The 15,587-nt window shown below is 37.9% G+C and overlaps 1 protein-coding gene across 1 annotated transcript in view; it reads right to left on the bottom strand.

The window, feature by feature from the left end:
* Window positions 1-5,804: 5,804 nt before the first annotated feature.
* TENT4B (terminal nucleotidyltransferase 4B) overlaps window positions 5,805-15,587 on the bottom strand; it is a 40,555-nt gene continuing 30,772 nt past the window's right edge. Inside the window, exons 4-12 of the mRNA XM_054170158.1 lie at window positions 15,163-15,283; window positions 14,069-14,176; window positions 11,912-12,040; window positions 10,571-10,784; window positions 9,592-9,718; window positions 9,386-9,489; window positions 8,129-8,316; window positions 7,429-7,593; window positions 5,805-6,176 (exon numbers count right to left, since the gene is read on the bottom strand). Of these exons, the coding sequence (XP_054026133.1) occupies window positions 6,000-6,176; window positions 7,429-7,593; window positions 8,129-8,316; window positions 9,386-9,489; window positions 9,592-9,718; window positions 10,571-10,784; window positions 11,912-12,040; window positions 14,069-14,176; window positions 15,163-15,283 (1,333 nt within the window). The 3' untranslated portion in view covers window positions 5,805-5,999. The remainder of the gene's footprint in view (window positions 6,177-7,428; window positions 7,594-8,128; window positions 8,317-9,385; window positions 9,490-9,591; window positions 9,719-10,570; window positions 10,785-11,911; window positions 12,041-14,068; window positions 14,177-15,162; window positions 15,284-15,587) is intronic.

Genomic DNA, 15,587 nt, shown 5'->3' with positions numbered 1-15,587 from the left:
CTGTACAAGAGCTTTTAAACAAGTGAAGCACTCACCAAATCTGCACCCTTGACTCTTCAGACTTCCTCCAACATCACACAAATGCATTCTTTACAAGCCAGCTCTTGCATACAGCCAAGTGGTTTCTTCTTCAGGTCTTTTGTACTATGGGAAATTAGGACTTTGTTATACAGATTCAAAAAAATAATCAGCCTAGCATCTGAACACTTGCACAGAAATGATCTTCAAATACAGATGTATGAGGGGTAAGGGGACACATTCCTACTTTGCATAATTAATGAGGTTTGGGTTTTTTTTCCTTTTCTTTGAAAGCAGTCAGGAAACATTCTTTTTGAAGCATTATCAATCCCCAATCAGAGGTTAAAAAAAGGATTAGGAGACTCAACTCACGTTTAAAATACGAAAAGCCACCAAGGAGTAAAAAGCATCTTTTGAAAGACTCCTATAGGGCAGGAGGAAGAACCAAGGCATATACCAGTACCAGTCTAATTGCCAATAAACACCTCTGCAGCTATTTAACCCATACTTTGATGGTGAGCAGATTCACCGTTCACATCATCCAGCACCTGAGAAGCAAACAGTATCTGAGCAAACCAACTCACCAAAAGGCTAGCAGAACCTCACTGTTCATGCACCTTGGAAAGCAGGAAGATGACATTGCTCCAAATGGCTTTTATCCAGAGGATTTCCAAGATCTCTTCTTCACCTTCCCTTACCTTTTTGTATGTAAGTGATTTTCAGGATCCCATCAGCCTTCACCTCTTCCTTTACAGCAAACTAAAGATTCACATTCCTGTTTTTCCCCAGTTTCACACACATCCAAGATCACCACTGGCTGCACTGCTACAGGAAGGAGCAAAGGGGAACAAGCAAATTCTAAGGTAGCTACTGCCATGGGAGAGGACCACTGAACTGTGTGGTCATGGAGTCTATACTTCTAAACTTCTGGAATCAACAAATTGAAAAAATGGTCCTGGGGAGGAAATCACTAAATAAACTAGGAATTAAAATCAAAGCTGCTCAAAATTAACCAATCAATCTTACAGTAATCTGAAGTGTAATTTGTTCTAGCACTACCATGCACAAGCAACAGCCACTTTCTGTCTCTTTTACTACAAGTTCCTTTTCAGGTAGATACCTGACACAAATGTTGGATAAAGACCTCAAAAGGCCATTTGAAATTTAATTCATGTGCTACTCAGGATATTGTTCATTAAATAACTTGAAAAAGGATTCTTGGTGTTGGATAATTTCTGTGTCCATCTCAAATACCTTAACAATCAGTCTTTGAAGATGAGTTAATTAGGCTCAGAGCAAATTACTACAGGGCAGAGCCCAATAACTTTGGCAGAGGAAAATCTGTAATTGTGATGTACTTAAACAGCCTGAGAGCAGCAAATATTGTTTCAACTTGTGGATGAAACCATGAATACATATCTGCCAGAGCTGCTGGTAGAGGACTCCTGGCAATACTGTCAAGAGACATTTAACAGTTAGGCCACTGCACTTGGAAACTATTGTTGAGGAAAGCTTGTTGAAACACTACAAATTAGTGAGAAAATAAAGCTCCTGCATTCTGTGCTCTCAAGACAAAGTTTCAAAACAGAGTAGAAAAAGGCTTTGCATTGTTAAGCAAAAGACTCAAGTTCTAGGTATCAGCAGAATAAATAATCACTACTATTTGCCATTAATAGGAGCTAGAATAATTAGATGCCATTTTTTGTTACAGCCCCTAGATAGGTAAATACACTCCTTTCTTAAGTAATTACACCATTTGTAATCTACAACTTTCACTCTTCAGGAAATAAAGTTCAAGTCATTCAGTTTCAACAGCTATCAAGTTGTTGAATGGCTGGCTGCTTTTATTTACACTACACTTCCAAGATGAGACTATTTTCTAAGCAGTTGCTCACGCGTTACATTTCAGATGCACTCATGAGGACTCCAGTTAAAAATGAAAAAGGTCTGTCTTGAAAGTGCATTAGAAAAGTTGCCACCAGCCACTGAACTACTAATCATTTTCTAAAGATGAGGTTCCAGGAAAACAAGCTTCTTATTTAAAAATCTGAGCTGTAAATCCTGAGGAAGCTACACAGAACGTGGAGGTTGGTAAACAGAATCACATTGTGTCTCACGAAGAGGAAGATTTAATTCTTTACAACTTCTTTTTTGCCACAAAGTAAATGACAATTTCAAAAAAATAATTAACTATAGACACTACTTGAACTATTCTTTTTTAAACAAGTAAAAAACCTCTTAACAAATCAAACCCATGTCAAACAGGAAGATACAGGAAACATTTCAGCTTATTCACGTATTTCAGATGGTCTTGCTAGACGACCAGCAGCAAGACTACAAGAACCTTCCATGTGGATGCCTCCCTACTCACTTATGTAAGAATAACCAGAACATACTTTAGTATTATCAGCTGTGCTTCAGGAACTGTGCTGAACAGGGTTTGTAGCTGAAGGTAACTCAAATTAACTTCTGCCTATTTATTTCTACAACACCCTTCTTGGCATGGCAGTTCTGCACAGCTGCTGTCCGGCAGCTGGAACACAACTCTATAGCCAAGTTCAGAAAGCAAAGTAAAGAGATTCTCGTACAAGTTTCCTCTCTATACTGCAGGGGAAAGTCAGAGAAAAAGAATACACAGAGAGCCCTTTATATCTGTGTGTTCTTCTACTTATCCTCAGGCATACAGACTTTGCTTCAGATCTCCTGGGAGAAAACATGTCAGACAAAGCCCACGTGAACAAAATAAGCTTCCAAATAACAGGCAGAGGGGCCCAGCACTCAGCTGGGGAAGCACCCAGATACTACAATAAATGTTACCAAGAACCTTGAGTAGTCTGTTCTTGCCAAAGTACTGTGAAGGAAAAAAACAGGGTAAGTGTCAAGAATAGTGATAAACTGCAGTAGTTAGATTAAACATTTATTTTTCATATATTCACAAAATCTTCACAAAAGTATTGAAACTCAAAAAGGAATTAGACTTGAGTCAAATACAGAGATGAAATGTACAAGACAAATGAGCAGGCAAACTAAAAGGTCTTGAAAGTATTTTACTTCCAATTGAAAAATGAACAGTTCAACTGTTCTGTTTAAATAAAGATTTGCAAGATATACAGTATTTTATGAATACAATGCTGGTCAGTTGAGGCAATGTAAAACACCTCAATTTCTCCTTCATGCCTATTTTTTTTTCCTCTTTTTTTTTTTTTTCCTATTTTTTTCTTCCTTTTTTTTTTATTTCCTCTTTTTTTTTTTTTCCTTTTTTTTTTTTTCCTTTTTTTTGTTTTTTTTCCTTTTTCTTTTAGAAAGATACTGTTTACCAAAAAGAAACTTGAGCAGTCCAGGAAAAGCTATTTTCCATTAAATTTATGAAAACCATAAATTGAGGCAAACCTAAGATTCCCAATGGAATCAAGATTATCTTCCCGCTACCACCACCTTAAAATTATCACATGCTTATTGGAACACTAATATCTGCACCCTAAGAGTACATTTGCTTTCAACAATGAGGGTGATTCTCTTAAAAACACTTCAGTGTGGTAAATGCGATACAGATCTCCGCAAGGTATTTAGTTTTGGAACAGTTTCGCTACGAGCAGCTACCAATACTTGGATTAATATCGGTCATAAATAATTGCTCCCTAAGCGCTGAACAGAATCTACACATCCACAAGAAACCTAAAACAAAATAAATACTGTGATCATGTTATAATGTGGTACAACTTGCACTAGCTTCTAGGAACAAAAGTGCGACATTCTGATCGAATTTGTCTGATCAAATTAAAACATGACTCTAAAAGTTGCCCTTTTGGTTAAAACCCTTGTCAAATTAGCCTCACTCACACTTAGTGTTTGAGTGAATGTTGCAGCTTGCCAGATTTTTTGGAACACGTGTATTGTCTTCGTTGAAGTGAAGCACTTTAACTCATTGAGAATGTCTTTATTAATTTAAGTGATGACATCAGTTCTGGCCTTATTTCAGCATTCTGTTACTTTTAAAACAATCATTGCACTCATTAGTGCCCAATGAAGGTCAGGTTGATCTGGAGTACTCTGTAAATGTATCTATTAAAAAGAAAACAACAACAACAAAAAAAAGGCTTCCAAAAGCTAAGAGTACTTTTTATAAAAGCATCGTCTCCAGAAGAGCTGCATTAAATACAGCCACTTTATGCCCAGTACACGCTTCCCTCTTTAAAGAAATAGGTGAAAGTAAATGCCACTTAACTTCCAGCCACTGAAGTGTCCCAACTCTTGTTCCAAGCCATGCCTGTAGTGTAATTATCCACTGAATTCGCATTCATTACATCAAAGTTACTGCAACCGAGACTTGTGATGCGCCTGAACCAGACAGATGCGGAGTAATCAAATGGTAACTAGGTCAGTGAAGAAATACTATGAGATATGAAAGGGGTTTGGGTCTTTAAGGCAATACAAAATAGATTTCATTATTTGCAGTGTAGTTATTTTTTCTCCTTTTTTTTTTTTTTCCTCTTTTTTTTTTTTTTTAAATAATTAAGTGTAAATATAAAAATGTCTACGAGGGGAGTGAGAAAAACATACTTTAATTGTAAAATTTACTTAAAGCTTCAACAGTTATCTCCTACAGGAGTTTGCAAAAATAGAAAAGACCAAAAAAAAAAAAAAAAATCAACAAAAAAAACCAAACCCAGACCTGGAAAGGGAAGGAAGGAAGAGGCATAGGATTAAAGCAGCCCAGGAATGCAAAGGTATGCAGTAAAGTGAGTTTTGTCGTTTGGTTGGTTGTTGTTTTAAAATCAAAAAAATCTCAAGGAGGAAATGATCACCACCATCAACCAACAAAAAGCCCCCAAGTGGCCTTTTACTTCTTAAAAAAAAAAAAAACAAAAACAAAACAAACCAGGAAGTGTCAGGAGACCACTAAGGGGAGGAAGAGGAGGATGCAGCTACAAAACCCCATCGCCTGAAATGATGGCACTCCAGAAACCAAAGGTGAAGGTTACTTCTCCAAGATGACAAACTCGGTGTCTACACAAAGTACACGTACACTTTATACAAATGAAAAGCTTCATTTGCCACCATCAATCTTTCTTTCAGAGGAACAGCTTTTGAACAGATCAAATGCTCTATTAAATCCTGTCAATGCCAAGGAAAAGAAATTCTGAGCAATTAACACTAGTAATGACTGTTTCTATGGATGTTAAGATGACAATTCAGATTATTTTCCAAACTAATCCTGAGAAAAATTTATGTTTACAATTGAAACATGTAATGTCATGTAAAAAGTATTAACAAATCCACTATTACAAATGTCAGGTTTCCTATATGGTCATCTATATATACACAATAAAATGGTAAGTATATGCAAAAATAATATTTAAAAAAAAAAAAAAAAAAAAGGAAAAATCATGCACGAATTAGTTTCACCTTTAAAGGCTGGGTTTCCCTCAAAATACAACTTTTTGCCTTCTTTTTTTTTTTTGCCTTTTTTCTTGTTTTTCTCTTTTTTTTTTTTTTTTAAAAAACATTTTTGTGTGTGTGTGTGTGTGTTTTATTTCTTTGTTACCACCCCCTAGACACACTGAGTACTACCTCTACAGGTCAGCATGAGCTGATGGGAAATACATTTATTTTACATTCAAGCTTTTTATATCCTAAATGACCCTGTTGTAGCATATGACTTATCAAATGAGTAGCCTTTTTGCCTCTTTTTTAAAAAAAGTTTTTTTTTTTCCTTTTTAAAATTTTTTTTTTCCTTTTCTTTTTTTTTTTCCTTCCTTTTTTTTTTGTTTTCTTTTTAATTTTATTTTTTTTTTTCCATTTTATTTTTGCAGTGATCAATCTTCATGATCCGTTCCGTGGCGAGCTGGGAAAAAAAAATATGCAGTTGCTAATCAATGTCTGAACAGTCTGAAGCTCCTGAAGAGATCCAAGGAGTCACTATCAAACTATCCTGTAGCATGAGATCATTGCACAGAGAAGAACAGTCATAAAATAGGCAACTATCTACAAAGGTCTGAAAGGGTGGCATCCCTCTTGTGTTTCCTCTTTTTGCCGTGATAAAACTGGTGCGATTTGCTGCCTTGATGTTGTTTGTTTGTAACTGAGGTACCGTGGCTTGAGTTTGTTGGACCTTGGAAGCCTTTATTAGAAGAGCGAAATAACCGTGCAGATCCATGCTGTAAAAGAGAGAGAACATGGAAAATCAGCGCCAAAGCCCCCAAAACATGGCAAGTACACACTCCTGTTTCTGGAGAACGGGGACACAAACTCATGACAACGTTGCCCTTGAAAAGGTTGGTATGGCAAAAGAAGCCAGGCCGCTGCTCAGACAGCGGCACAGTGCAACAGATCTTTCACTTCACTGGTTGAAAACCAATGTTCATCACTAGGCCCAAACCCATGCAGGTCAAGAGAGAAATGCAGAGCACACTGAACTCTTAAAAGAACAGAATTTCTCTATCACTCCCACTCCACAACATCACTGAAGTGTTTTACAGAAACAAGAGAGTCCATAATCCAAGATGACAGAAGATTGCTCATCTTTGATGTAAAATTAAGACAACACACTTTTAAGAGCAGGACTAACTTTATACCACGTCTTTTTACAGACGGTAGAGTAGCTCTGATGTACATACTCATATTCCAGCAGCAGCACTTGGCTCCATGTAATAGATCACACTCACATTTGTGCTACACCCAAGGCCTAGTTTGTCAACTCTCTTGTTAATGGCTTGAGATAGATGTCAAAAATTAGGAGGCAACTTTTCAGGATTAACATTCCAGAAGATTCCACACTCTTTTTATACATTAGCAAAGTTCTAAATTTAGAAAAGGCATGAACTGCATCTATACAAGTAGAATGTATATGGAGGCATGTAATACTTCCAGACTACTGAGATGTTCTAGAAGCATTCCTCAATGTGATAAATACCCTGGTAGGTCTCATCATGAAGATATTTGTCATAAAGGAATCTGGGAGGAAACTTCATGCAACAGGTAAGGAAACTCCATCTCCCTTAATGAAAGGCAGTTCAACAAGTATCAACAGCTAACAGAGCAGGTAGTCACAGCTTTAGACATCCATTTTTGCAACCATTTCTCATTAAGTGCAAGCAAGTCTCATGACATCTCCATTTCTGCCGTAAGAACTGGAATGACATGCTTTTTGCAAAAAGCTAATCTGGATTTCCCAAAAGTCAATCCAATTTCATCTGTTTCAAGGCTGGGAAAGCCACTGTTGGGATCTCACCCATGTAAAGCTAAAGAGAGAACCATGTGATTTGAAACACAATCAGTACTCAAAAGCTTTTTGGTGGGGTAAAGGGGAGGTGAAACAGTGTTTCCTTTCTAGAACAAGCCACCCTTCCATGGATGATGTGCAGCAGTCAAATAAGCTATACAGTTGTTGTTCTCAAACATTTCACAAACCTGAGATTTGTTCATGTTGCTGGATGTATTGACTGTTTGGCTATTTTGTGTTTTCCCACTTGACTGAGAGGATTCCAATGACACTTCTTGTGACCCCATTCTGTTCGCGGTAGCCTGACGACAACTCAATTGCTTAGAGGTTTTGCAAGGTGTTCCATCAGAATCCTTCAGGAAAACATAAAGTATTAGTGAGTTGCTCTTTAAAAATAAAGTCAGCAGCGGACAAAGCTTAGAAATTATTTTATTGGATACTAAAACTCTTTTCAATCCAGAATTCTTACTAAGTGGACAGATTAAAAAATGTATGATCCGTGATTCTGATTTTGGGGATTTACCTTTTCATTCTTTTAAACAGAGTTCCCCAACAGGTTTTGGTTGTTTTTTTAAAGCAGATGGCTTAGGACTCCCAGTCATGTTCCTGACAGACAGTTTTCCCAAAGGAAAGAAGGCTATGCAACTCTGTATGTACTCTCTTTACTTTCTACATGAGTTGTGTCAAAAACTTACATGTGTGGAAATTGCATAACGTTTTATTCAAGTCAGGATTCTGGATGAAAGAGCTAACTAGATTCCAAGCTTTCAAACTGTATCCCATGGCAATACAAACCAGGAAAAAGAAACGAACTGAAAACAAAACCCAAACAAACAAACCAAAAAAAAAACCCCAAACCAACTAAACCAGAAAACCTCCAATACTTACTACATCACTAGAGCTGGACAGTGTAGACGATGATGATGATAAAGGACCTGATGAAGAATTTGAAGAATGTTTACTAAGTGTTTCTGAAGTTTTATTTCTAGGTTTTCCCAGTGCTTCATTCTCTTCAGCAAGATTATTGTTGCATTTGTCAAGCTGCTGAGTATCTACTATCAAGGTTACTCCATTACCTATTAAAAACAAAACAGAAGCATCACCACGCGTTTATCTGCTGAAATATGGTTTGGGGGACTCGGGTATGATGTATCTGTTCTGTTCAGCAGGACACCTGCACACACACACACTTTTAACACATGCAGACAACATGTGTGCCTATGTCTGTGTGCATGGATTGCGTGCAGCAAGCCAACACCTTGCAGAGTGTGGTGGTTTCCTTGCAAGATCCATTAATGCACAGTATGAAAACCACCAAGCATTACTCATATCTCAAGATAGAAATATGAGAGATAAGACATAGAAGAAGGTAGTAAAAAGTTTCAGATATGCTGCTTAATAAGATTGTCTCAGACACACTTCAACAGCACTAAGTACCTAAGTTTAAATTATTTCCTATATGCCCACAACTCAGCAACTCCCATTTCACATCTGCTGGCGCTGCTAGGGTCCTAAGCACTCCCGACAAAGCTGGTTGCTTTGTGCAATACTTTACACTGAAAACAAGACAACTCTCCTAACACTCTCACTAATTTCTATCTTAATAAGAAAATCTAGATTTAGATTTAGATTTAAGCTTGCATTCCCTTTTAAAACCTCATCCAAATTGGAAGGACAAAGGCAGGTGACAGTAATAACATGTGTCATCAAAACTGGAAGTGTTTCCATAGACTCCTTTTGCAAGCCAGCTCTCTTTACAGACCTCTGTACTGACCAAATCTATTGGAGTAGAACAAAGATGTGGTATGGCCCTTCTACTCTTGCACAAATCTAATTTTTCCAGATGAGGACATGAGAAAAGTCCAACACTACTGAGCAAAAAATTCCATTCACATTAATAGAACAGAATAAACCAGGTTGGAAGAGACCTTCAAGATCATCGCATCCAACCTATCAACTAACCCAACCCACCTAATCAACTAACCCATGGCACCAAGCACCCTATCAAGTCTCCTCCTGAACACCTCCAATGATGGTGACTCCACATTAAGATGCCTTACAGTAAGGCAAAAGGAAGAACAAAATCCTTATGATCAAAACATGCAGCAAGTTTCCCAGTACCAGCCATGCCGAGTCAAAACTTACCATTACATGAAGACTCCGTCCTACTCTGCATTCCCCACTGCTTTGATATCCAGTCTCTGTATGTGGCCACTTCTTGGGTTACTCTAATGATTCTACCTAGTATACTGTAAATCAGGAAAAACAACCAAAACAGTCACCACCATTCATTTTCAGACATCCAAAAATATAAGCAATTAATGTTTGAGATTTAGACTCATAAAATGTACCTTTCTGTTTCGTTGTTAGGATAATATTTAGCTATTGGGGAAACTGCATGGCTCAAAACAACATAGGCATAATCAAAAGCCTGTTTCACTTGCATGGCACCATAGGAACTCCTCCCAACATCATTACCTTAAAACAAGAATATAAGTTAACAAATAAGTAAGACTGAAACTGTGTTTAATCCTTTCAGAAAGGAAACAGTAGCATTGTTTTGAAAATTTCCCTTATGTCCCAACTCACTGCAGTTACCTCTTGTAGAACAGGATTAATGAAGCATAAATACATGAAAGGGCTTAAAAGACCTCTGGATATTAAATGGCAATTCTCTGGGTAAAAGAGCCACAAATAAGTAAGTTTTTAAAAGAACAGAAGTCCCATCCTGTATATATTACACATATATTAGATACATAACAACACTGTCCTGGTGACATTCTTCATGGTCAGAAATATATTCATTCTTTTCTATGAACAACACTTGACTCACCATTTCAGAAGCTCCCCATTCAAGTCAACAGACAACCTTAATGTCAAGGTCATAGCACAGAATACAGCCACTATGAATGGAAGTGACTTTACAGAACTGAACAGGAGAGAGCATACACAAGTTCACGCATGTCAAGAAGTGCAGCTGGGACACAGGGAAGCACAAGCCGGAGAAGGACCAGGCACAGGTTCATCTATAGCCTGTGCTCAGGCCCACCTTGCTGTAGCTTTACTGCTGTCACCGCAGAGCATGTGACAATTGCTTGGGGTGCCTCCTCATGCCCCACCTCCTGACTGCAGTAGAACCATGCTCTTGGGGGACAAGATAACTTTTGGTAGGGACACCTTAAAGAAAATCATTGGGTTCTGAGTGCACCTTGTGTTCATTGACATGAATGAGGTTTGATGGTCATTCTATGCTGCTCTTCAACTCTGGATTAAGCATTCCTCTGATTCTTTTTATTAGTTAGCATGTTAAATCTTGGTTTATGAGGATACCTGGCTGTAAAGGATCTTCAATGTACAGCATTGATGGTCTGTAGCCATCCAGCATGCTTTTTTGCACTTCATCCTTGGCAACGTAAGAGCCACCATCCTTTATTCGGATTCCAGTCTTCAGATAATTGAAGTGACGTCCATATAATTCAAAAAACTCTATTAAAAGAACACCATAGTTGGCATTGGGCACACAGGCATCTTCCCTGGGATGCAGCTATTAAGAAGAGAGAAAAAACAATTTTCTTAGGACTTCAGCTCACAAGTGCCTTTTCTTTTCCATGGCAAACATGTCTAAATACAATAAATCATAGTAAAACGTAAAGCATATGGCAAACATCTAAAGATAGTATCTCCCCTCAATAAAGCAGTTTGACATCCTTAAAACAAGATGCTCTCAAAACTTTTTATAAACTAATTACCTCTTAAAAGTAAGGCTGTCATGTATTAATGTTTTTGCATTTGAAGCTTCAGTTCAGTAAGTGAACTCTCACACTAAGGGTAAAGGCAAACCTGGGTTTGCAACAAAAATAAAAGCTTCTAACATGCACAGCTCTATAAAAAATCACCTCTGTTAAGTATGCAGCCTGAGAGACTATGAAAAAAACAATTCATAATTGTAAGGGATACAAAACCTGACTTCTTTTATTTCAGGAACAAATGGTAATGATCAATGTAAGAAAATACATAAGTCAATATAAGAAAAAAATGAGGCTGGGAGAGCTTTTGGGTTCCTTCAAAAAGATTTGCCTGTTGTCTTCTTTACTTTTGTGCTCAGAAGCCAACAGCAACAGCACTCAGCAAACACTGAGCCTCAGTCCAAGACTCAGGTATAAAAGTAAATACAATCTGTGAAAGTAGAGAGTTACACAGCAACGTTTACTGCAAGAACAAGATTATTTAAGCCAGAACTTGGCTACTTTGTATTTCTACAATATTTTTCTTCCCCAGGCAAAACAATACAGATTTAGTTCACATATTTTGTTCTCTAAGATTGAACAGAAAGCTACTAAAGACGTTTACTTGGCATCGGCTTGAAAACCTGGAAGACAAATGTTATAAAGGATAGCTGCATCTAACACTGACCTATGCAGCTTGCCCCAAATAAGTTAGACAACAGCCCAGTTATTTTACCATGAATGACACATGTGCCTGGTATTGATAAACCAATAGATGTTCCAAACATCTCTACTATGAAAGGCACCAGCATGGCAGAAAGAAGACAGATGGGATATGTCTATTTTAAAACAAAAAGGGGACCCAAGGCCACAAACAGGAGAGGTTAAATCATTAAATTCCTTCTTAACGTACACCAATGGCATCAACAGACGTCATGAACCTTACCTGAAGGAAACTGACAGCCATTAAAAAAAGACTATAAGAACCGATTCCACCTGTAAATACTTCATTGAGGTCCCTCTGCAACAGGAACTGTTTCAATACTAAAACTAGATAGGGTAATACAGGGTATTTCTGGAAGAGAAAAACAAATGTGTCAGGACACTGTGATGTATATATATAACTGATGCTAGGGCAGCATATTGAAGCTATCTGTACAGCAAGTCTCAAAGCTAAGCATAATTCTAACTTATTATTTTTAGTATCAGGGGAGAAGCCAAGTGATCAATGCAGTTATTTTACCTTTTCAACTCTGGCGGCAGATATTAACAATGCAAAAAAGTTATTACCTCATAAAAATCAAGACTCATTTTGTTTGAATGTATAAATACACTTGCTTTTCTCATACAAGTGAAAAGGAAAGCATAAGGAAGAACTATGGAGATACCTATGTCTGTAGTAAAACCTTCCTGCTACAACCAACTTGCTCCCAGACTCCTGTCCTGTGAGCACCTCCATGGTCTAAGGTTCAAATCAGTTCTTCAGAATAACTACATTCAGATATATTTTCAAAGGTACCAAATACCTTTGGTGAACTGGTCCTTAAGTATGTTTGTCAGCATGGATTCCCTCAGAGATGTGCATACACTGCATGTGGGGATAGCATGGACCTTTCGGACACCAGTAGAGGCTGGAGCTATGCCTGCACTCTGTACACCCCCTCACAGTGGAGAGGGGGAAAAGAGGCTCAATTTCACTCCTTTTATCAATAGAGAGCTGAAAGCTTCCTTACTGCTAGAAAAGGGATGTGGAACACAGTATCTATGATGGCTAAAGATTAAAGGGAAAAAATAATTTCTCAAAAACTTTTCTGTGTATCAGGAGCCCTATTTACAAGGCTTCTTGCAACTCAGTGACATTTTTAAAGCAAATGTACATGATTTCTAACCCTTACAACTGTAAGTGCTTGCTGTATTCAACAAGGACAAGGAACTATCAGATAACCTCCAGAGAAGAGCCACTAAGATGATTAGGGGACTGAAACATTTGCCTTATGAGTAAAGGCTGAGACAGCTGAGTTTGTTTAGGCTGGAGGAGACTGAAGGGGATCTCATTAATGCTTATAAATATCTAAAGAGTCAGTGTCAGGAGGATGGAGCCAGGCTCTTCTCAGTGGTGTTCAGTGACAGGACAAGGGGCAATGGATGCGAACTGGAACACAAGAGATTCCACATAAACATAAGGAGTAAGTTTTTCAGTTTGATGGTGGCAGAACACTGGAACAGGCTGACCAGAGAGGATGTGGAGTCATCTTCTTTGGAGTAACTCAAAACCCACCTAGATCTGTTCCTGGGTGACTTACTCTGGGTAATACTGCTCTAGCAGGGGAGTTGGACTAAACGATCTTCAGTGGTCCCTTCCAACCCCTAACATTCTGTGATTCAAATCTATGGAGTTTTCTGAAGGAATTTTACTTGATTCTCCTGCTATCCATTAGTTTGGTTAAAAAGACCAAAGCAGCTAGCAATAGAACAGTAATGCCTAAGTGCTTAAGTGAGACTGAACTGTGCTTCATCTCCTACACAGAACAGGAAAAGCCAAGAAAAAATATCTACTGCTTTTGTAAGTCGTTTACTACAACTGTCTGGTGCACTGAATAGGGGGAGGGAATGAAAGGGAAATGGTGCAATGACACTACAAAACTCTGAATACAAAAGTGTGTTAATCCTAACAAAATGATCCCCTATATTAAATAAATAGTTGTAATGTACCTGTACTATAGATGCTAGTGAATCCCTGAACAGTAACTTACTGAATGTAACTCACTCTACTTAACTGGCATTTGTATGTCAAATAATATTAAATTATTTCTATTTTCTCAGAAATGTGAGGTTATTACTAATTTTAAGTTCAAGGTAGCTTAGTTAGAAAAGCAGAACATCTAAGACAGGTATCAGTGCATTTCCTTGGTCATTGTACCACCCTAACTTCTCCATGCTTTCTTTGTAAATGCCTGTTGGGCCTAAGAACATTGCACAGCAGTATGAGACAACAAAAGAAAAGAGTGAAAGTTTATCTCTGGTAAGCATGCAAAGGAAAACAGAAAATCAAACTAATTCACCAAATACTCAGCTCTATAGTTTTGTTATAGCGTTGCCTGACCTTGATAAAATCTTTGATGAGCTGGGCTGCTTTAACCCCATTCTGTACATTAAAGCTTATATCAACTTTTACTTCAGTGAAGGAATCTGTCAGTTTAATAATAGGTACCTGCAAAAGAAAGACAGAGGAAGTCAATATAGATTTTCCAGACACTTTTGGTTTCATTCATACTTAAATGCACCAAACTGTTTTATGAATGTGTAGAGAGCAGGTAGACAGACAAAACAAGGACTCCTGTTTATCTGTGAAGTCACTTTCTTTGCCAGTCTGTTTACATAAACTTTGCTTTTCTGACTCGTAAATGGTATTTTAAATGTACTGTTCTGTTTAGCAGAACTTAACATTTTGCCTTCCTTTTACAAGATTGCTAGTCAGTTCCTGGTGCAGACGCCTAGCTGTAGTGTGAAAAACAAACACCAGAGGGAGACAAATGCCTAAGAAATAAGGATAAATATTAACAGTCTTAAGACACACTCGTGTCACTGTAGGTCATTGATTCCTCATCAAAGTTATGATGAGAAGAAGCACAAGATACTGAAAGCACTCTGACATATCTCCAGCCAAGCGGTTTCCAAATTACCTCTCTCCACCAGTTAACAGCTATCCATTAGACACCTGTTTAAAACCCAACACTCACCATCAGCAAAAGGTAGGTAGCTATAATGGAATTCTTAACCTGCACCAGACATACAACTACAGAATTGTACAAAGCTGTACTTACTGCTTCTGTGTGAGAATGTATTATGTCTGCTTACTTGCAGCAAGAAAACACAAATCATTTACTTACGTACAAACTCAGTCCAGAAAACCCCGAGTCTGACCGCATCCATTCACCACGGTGACTAGCATAATCTCACTTAAAACCAAGTGTATGCCGTGCAGCATGGAAAAACAGCTCATTTTCTCCAACAGACAAATTATGCTTCTGTTGGAGCACTAGCAATTACTTTTTTTCAGTATTAAAACCCGTACTAAATAAAGGTCCTATTGATTCTATTAAAAATCATATGTAAACCAGTTTCTGGTTGTGAAAATTTGTCCTTTGATTAGAAATTTAGCTGAACCAAGGAAATACCCTCTTCCCCCAAACTTACAGTTGCTTTGTCTAAAACCTTTACTGAATTTTCATCTGCTACATTGTGCTTTCTAAGAGCTTCTTCCAGGGTCCAAAGGGGTAACGTCTCCCATTTTCCAAACACAACTAAATCAATATCACTGAAATGCAAAGAAAATACAGAGTTAATTAATAGACCAATACACTTACACAACTCTCATCTACAAATAACTAGAATAAGGCAGACAGAATGTAGCTTAGCCAAGTAATTTATTCTCAGACTTCTGAGGAAAGGGGTGAGGATGAACCTTCACACTTGGGAAAACACAGAAGACTTCAGGTTACTAAGCAGTGGGAACAGATACACCAATCAACTGGGCTGCAAAGCTCAAGATGAGTCTCCTCAGGCCTCGCTATCAGCTAAGAGGGATCAGCAAGACATTGACTCCTGCATTCATCAGTAAT

This window comes from Dryobates pubescens, chromosome 19 (assembly GCF_014839835.1).
Source record: "Dryobates pubescens isolate bDryPub1 chromosome 19, bDryPub1.pri, whole genome shotgun sequence".
Classification (NCBI taxonomy): domain Eukaryota; kingdom Metazoa; phylum Chordata; class Aves; order Piciformes; family Picidae; genus Dryobates; species Dryobates pubescens.
The sequence above is the reverse complement of the archived record's forward strand: the minus strand, read 5'-3'. Positions and strand labels throughout refer to the sequence as shown.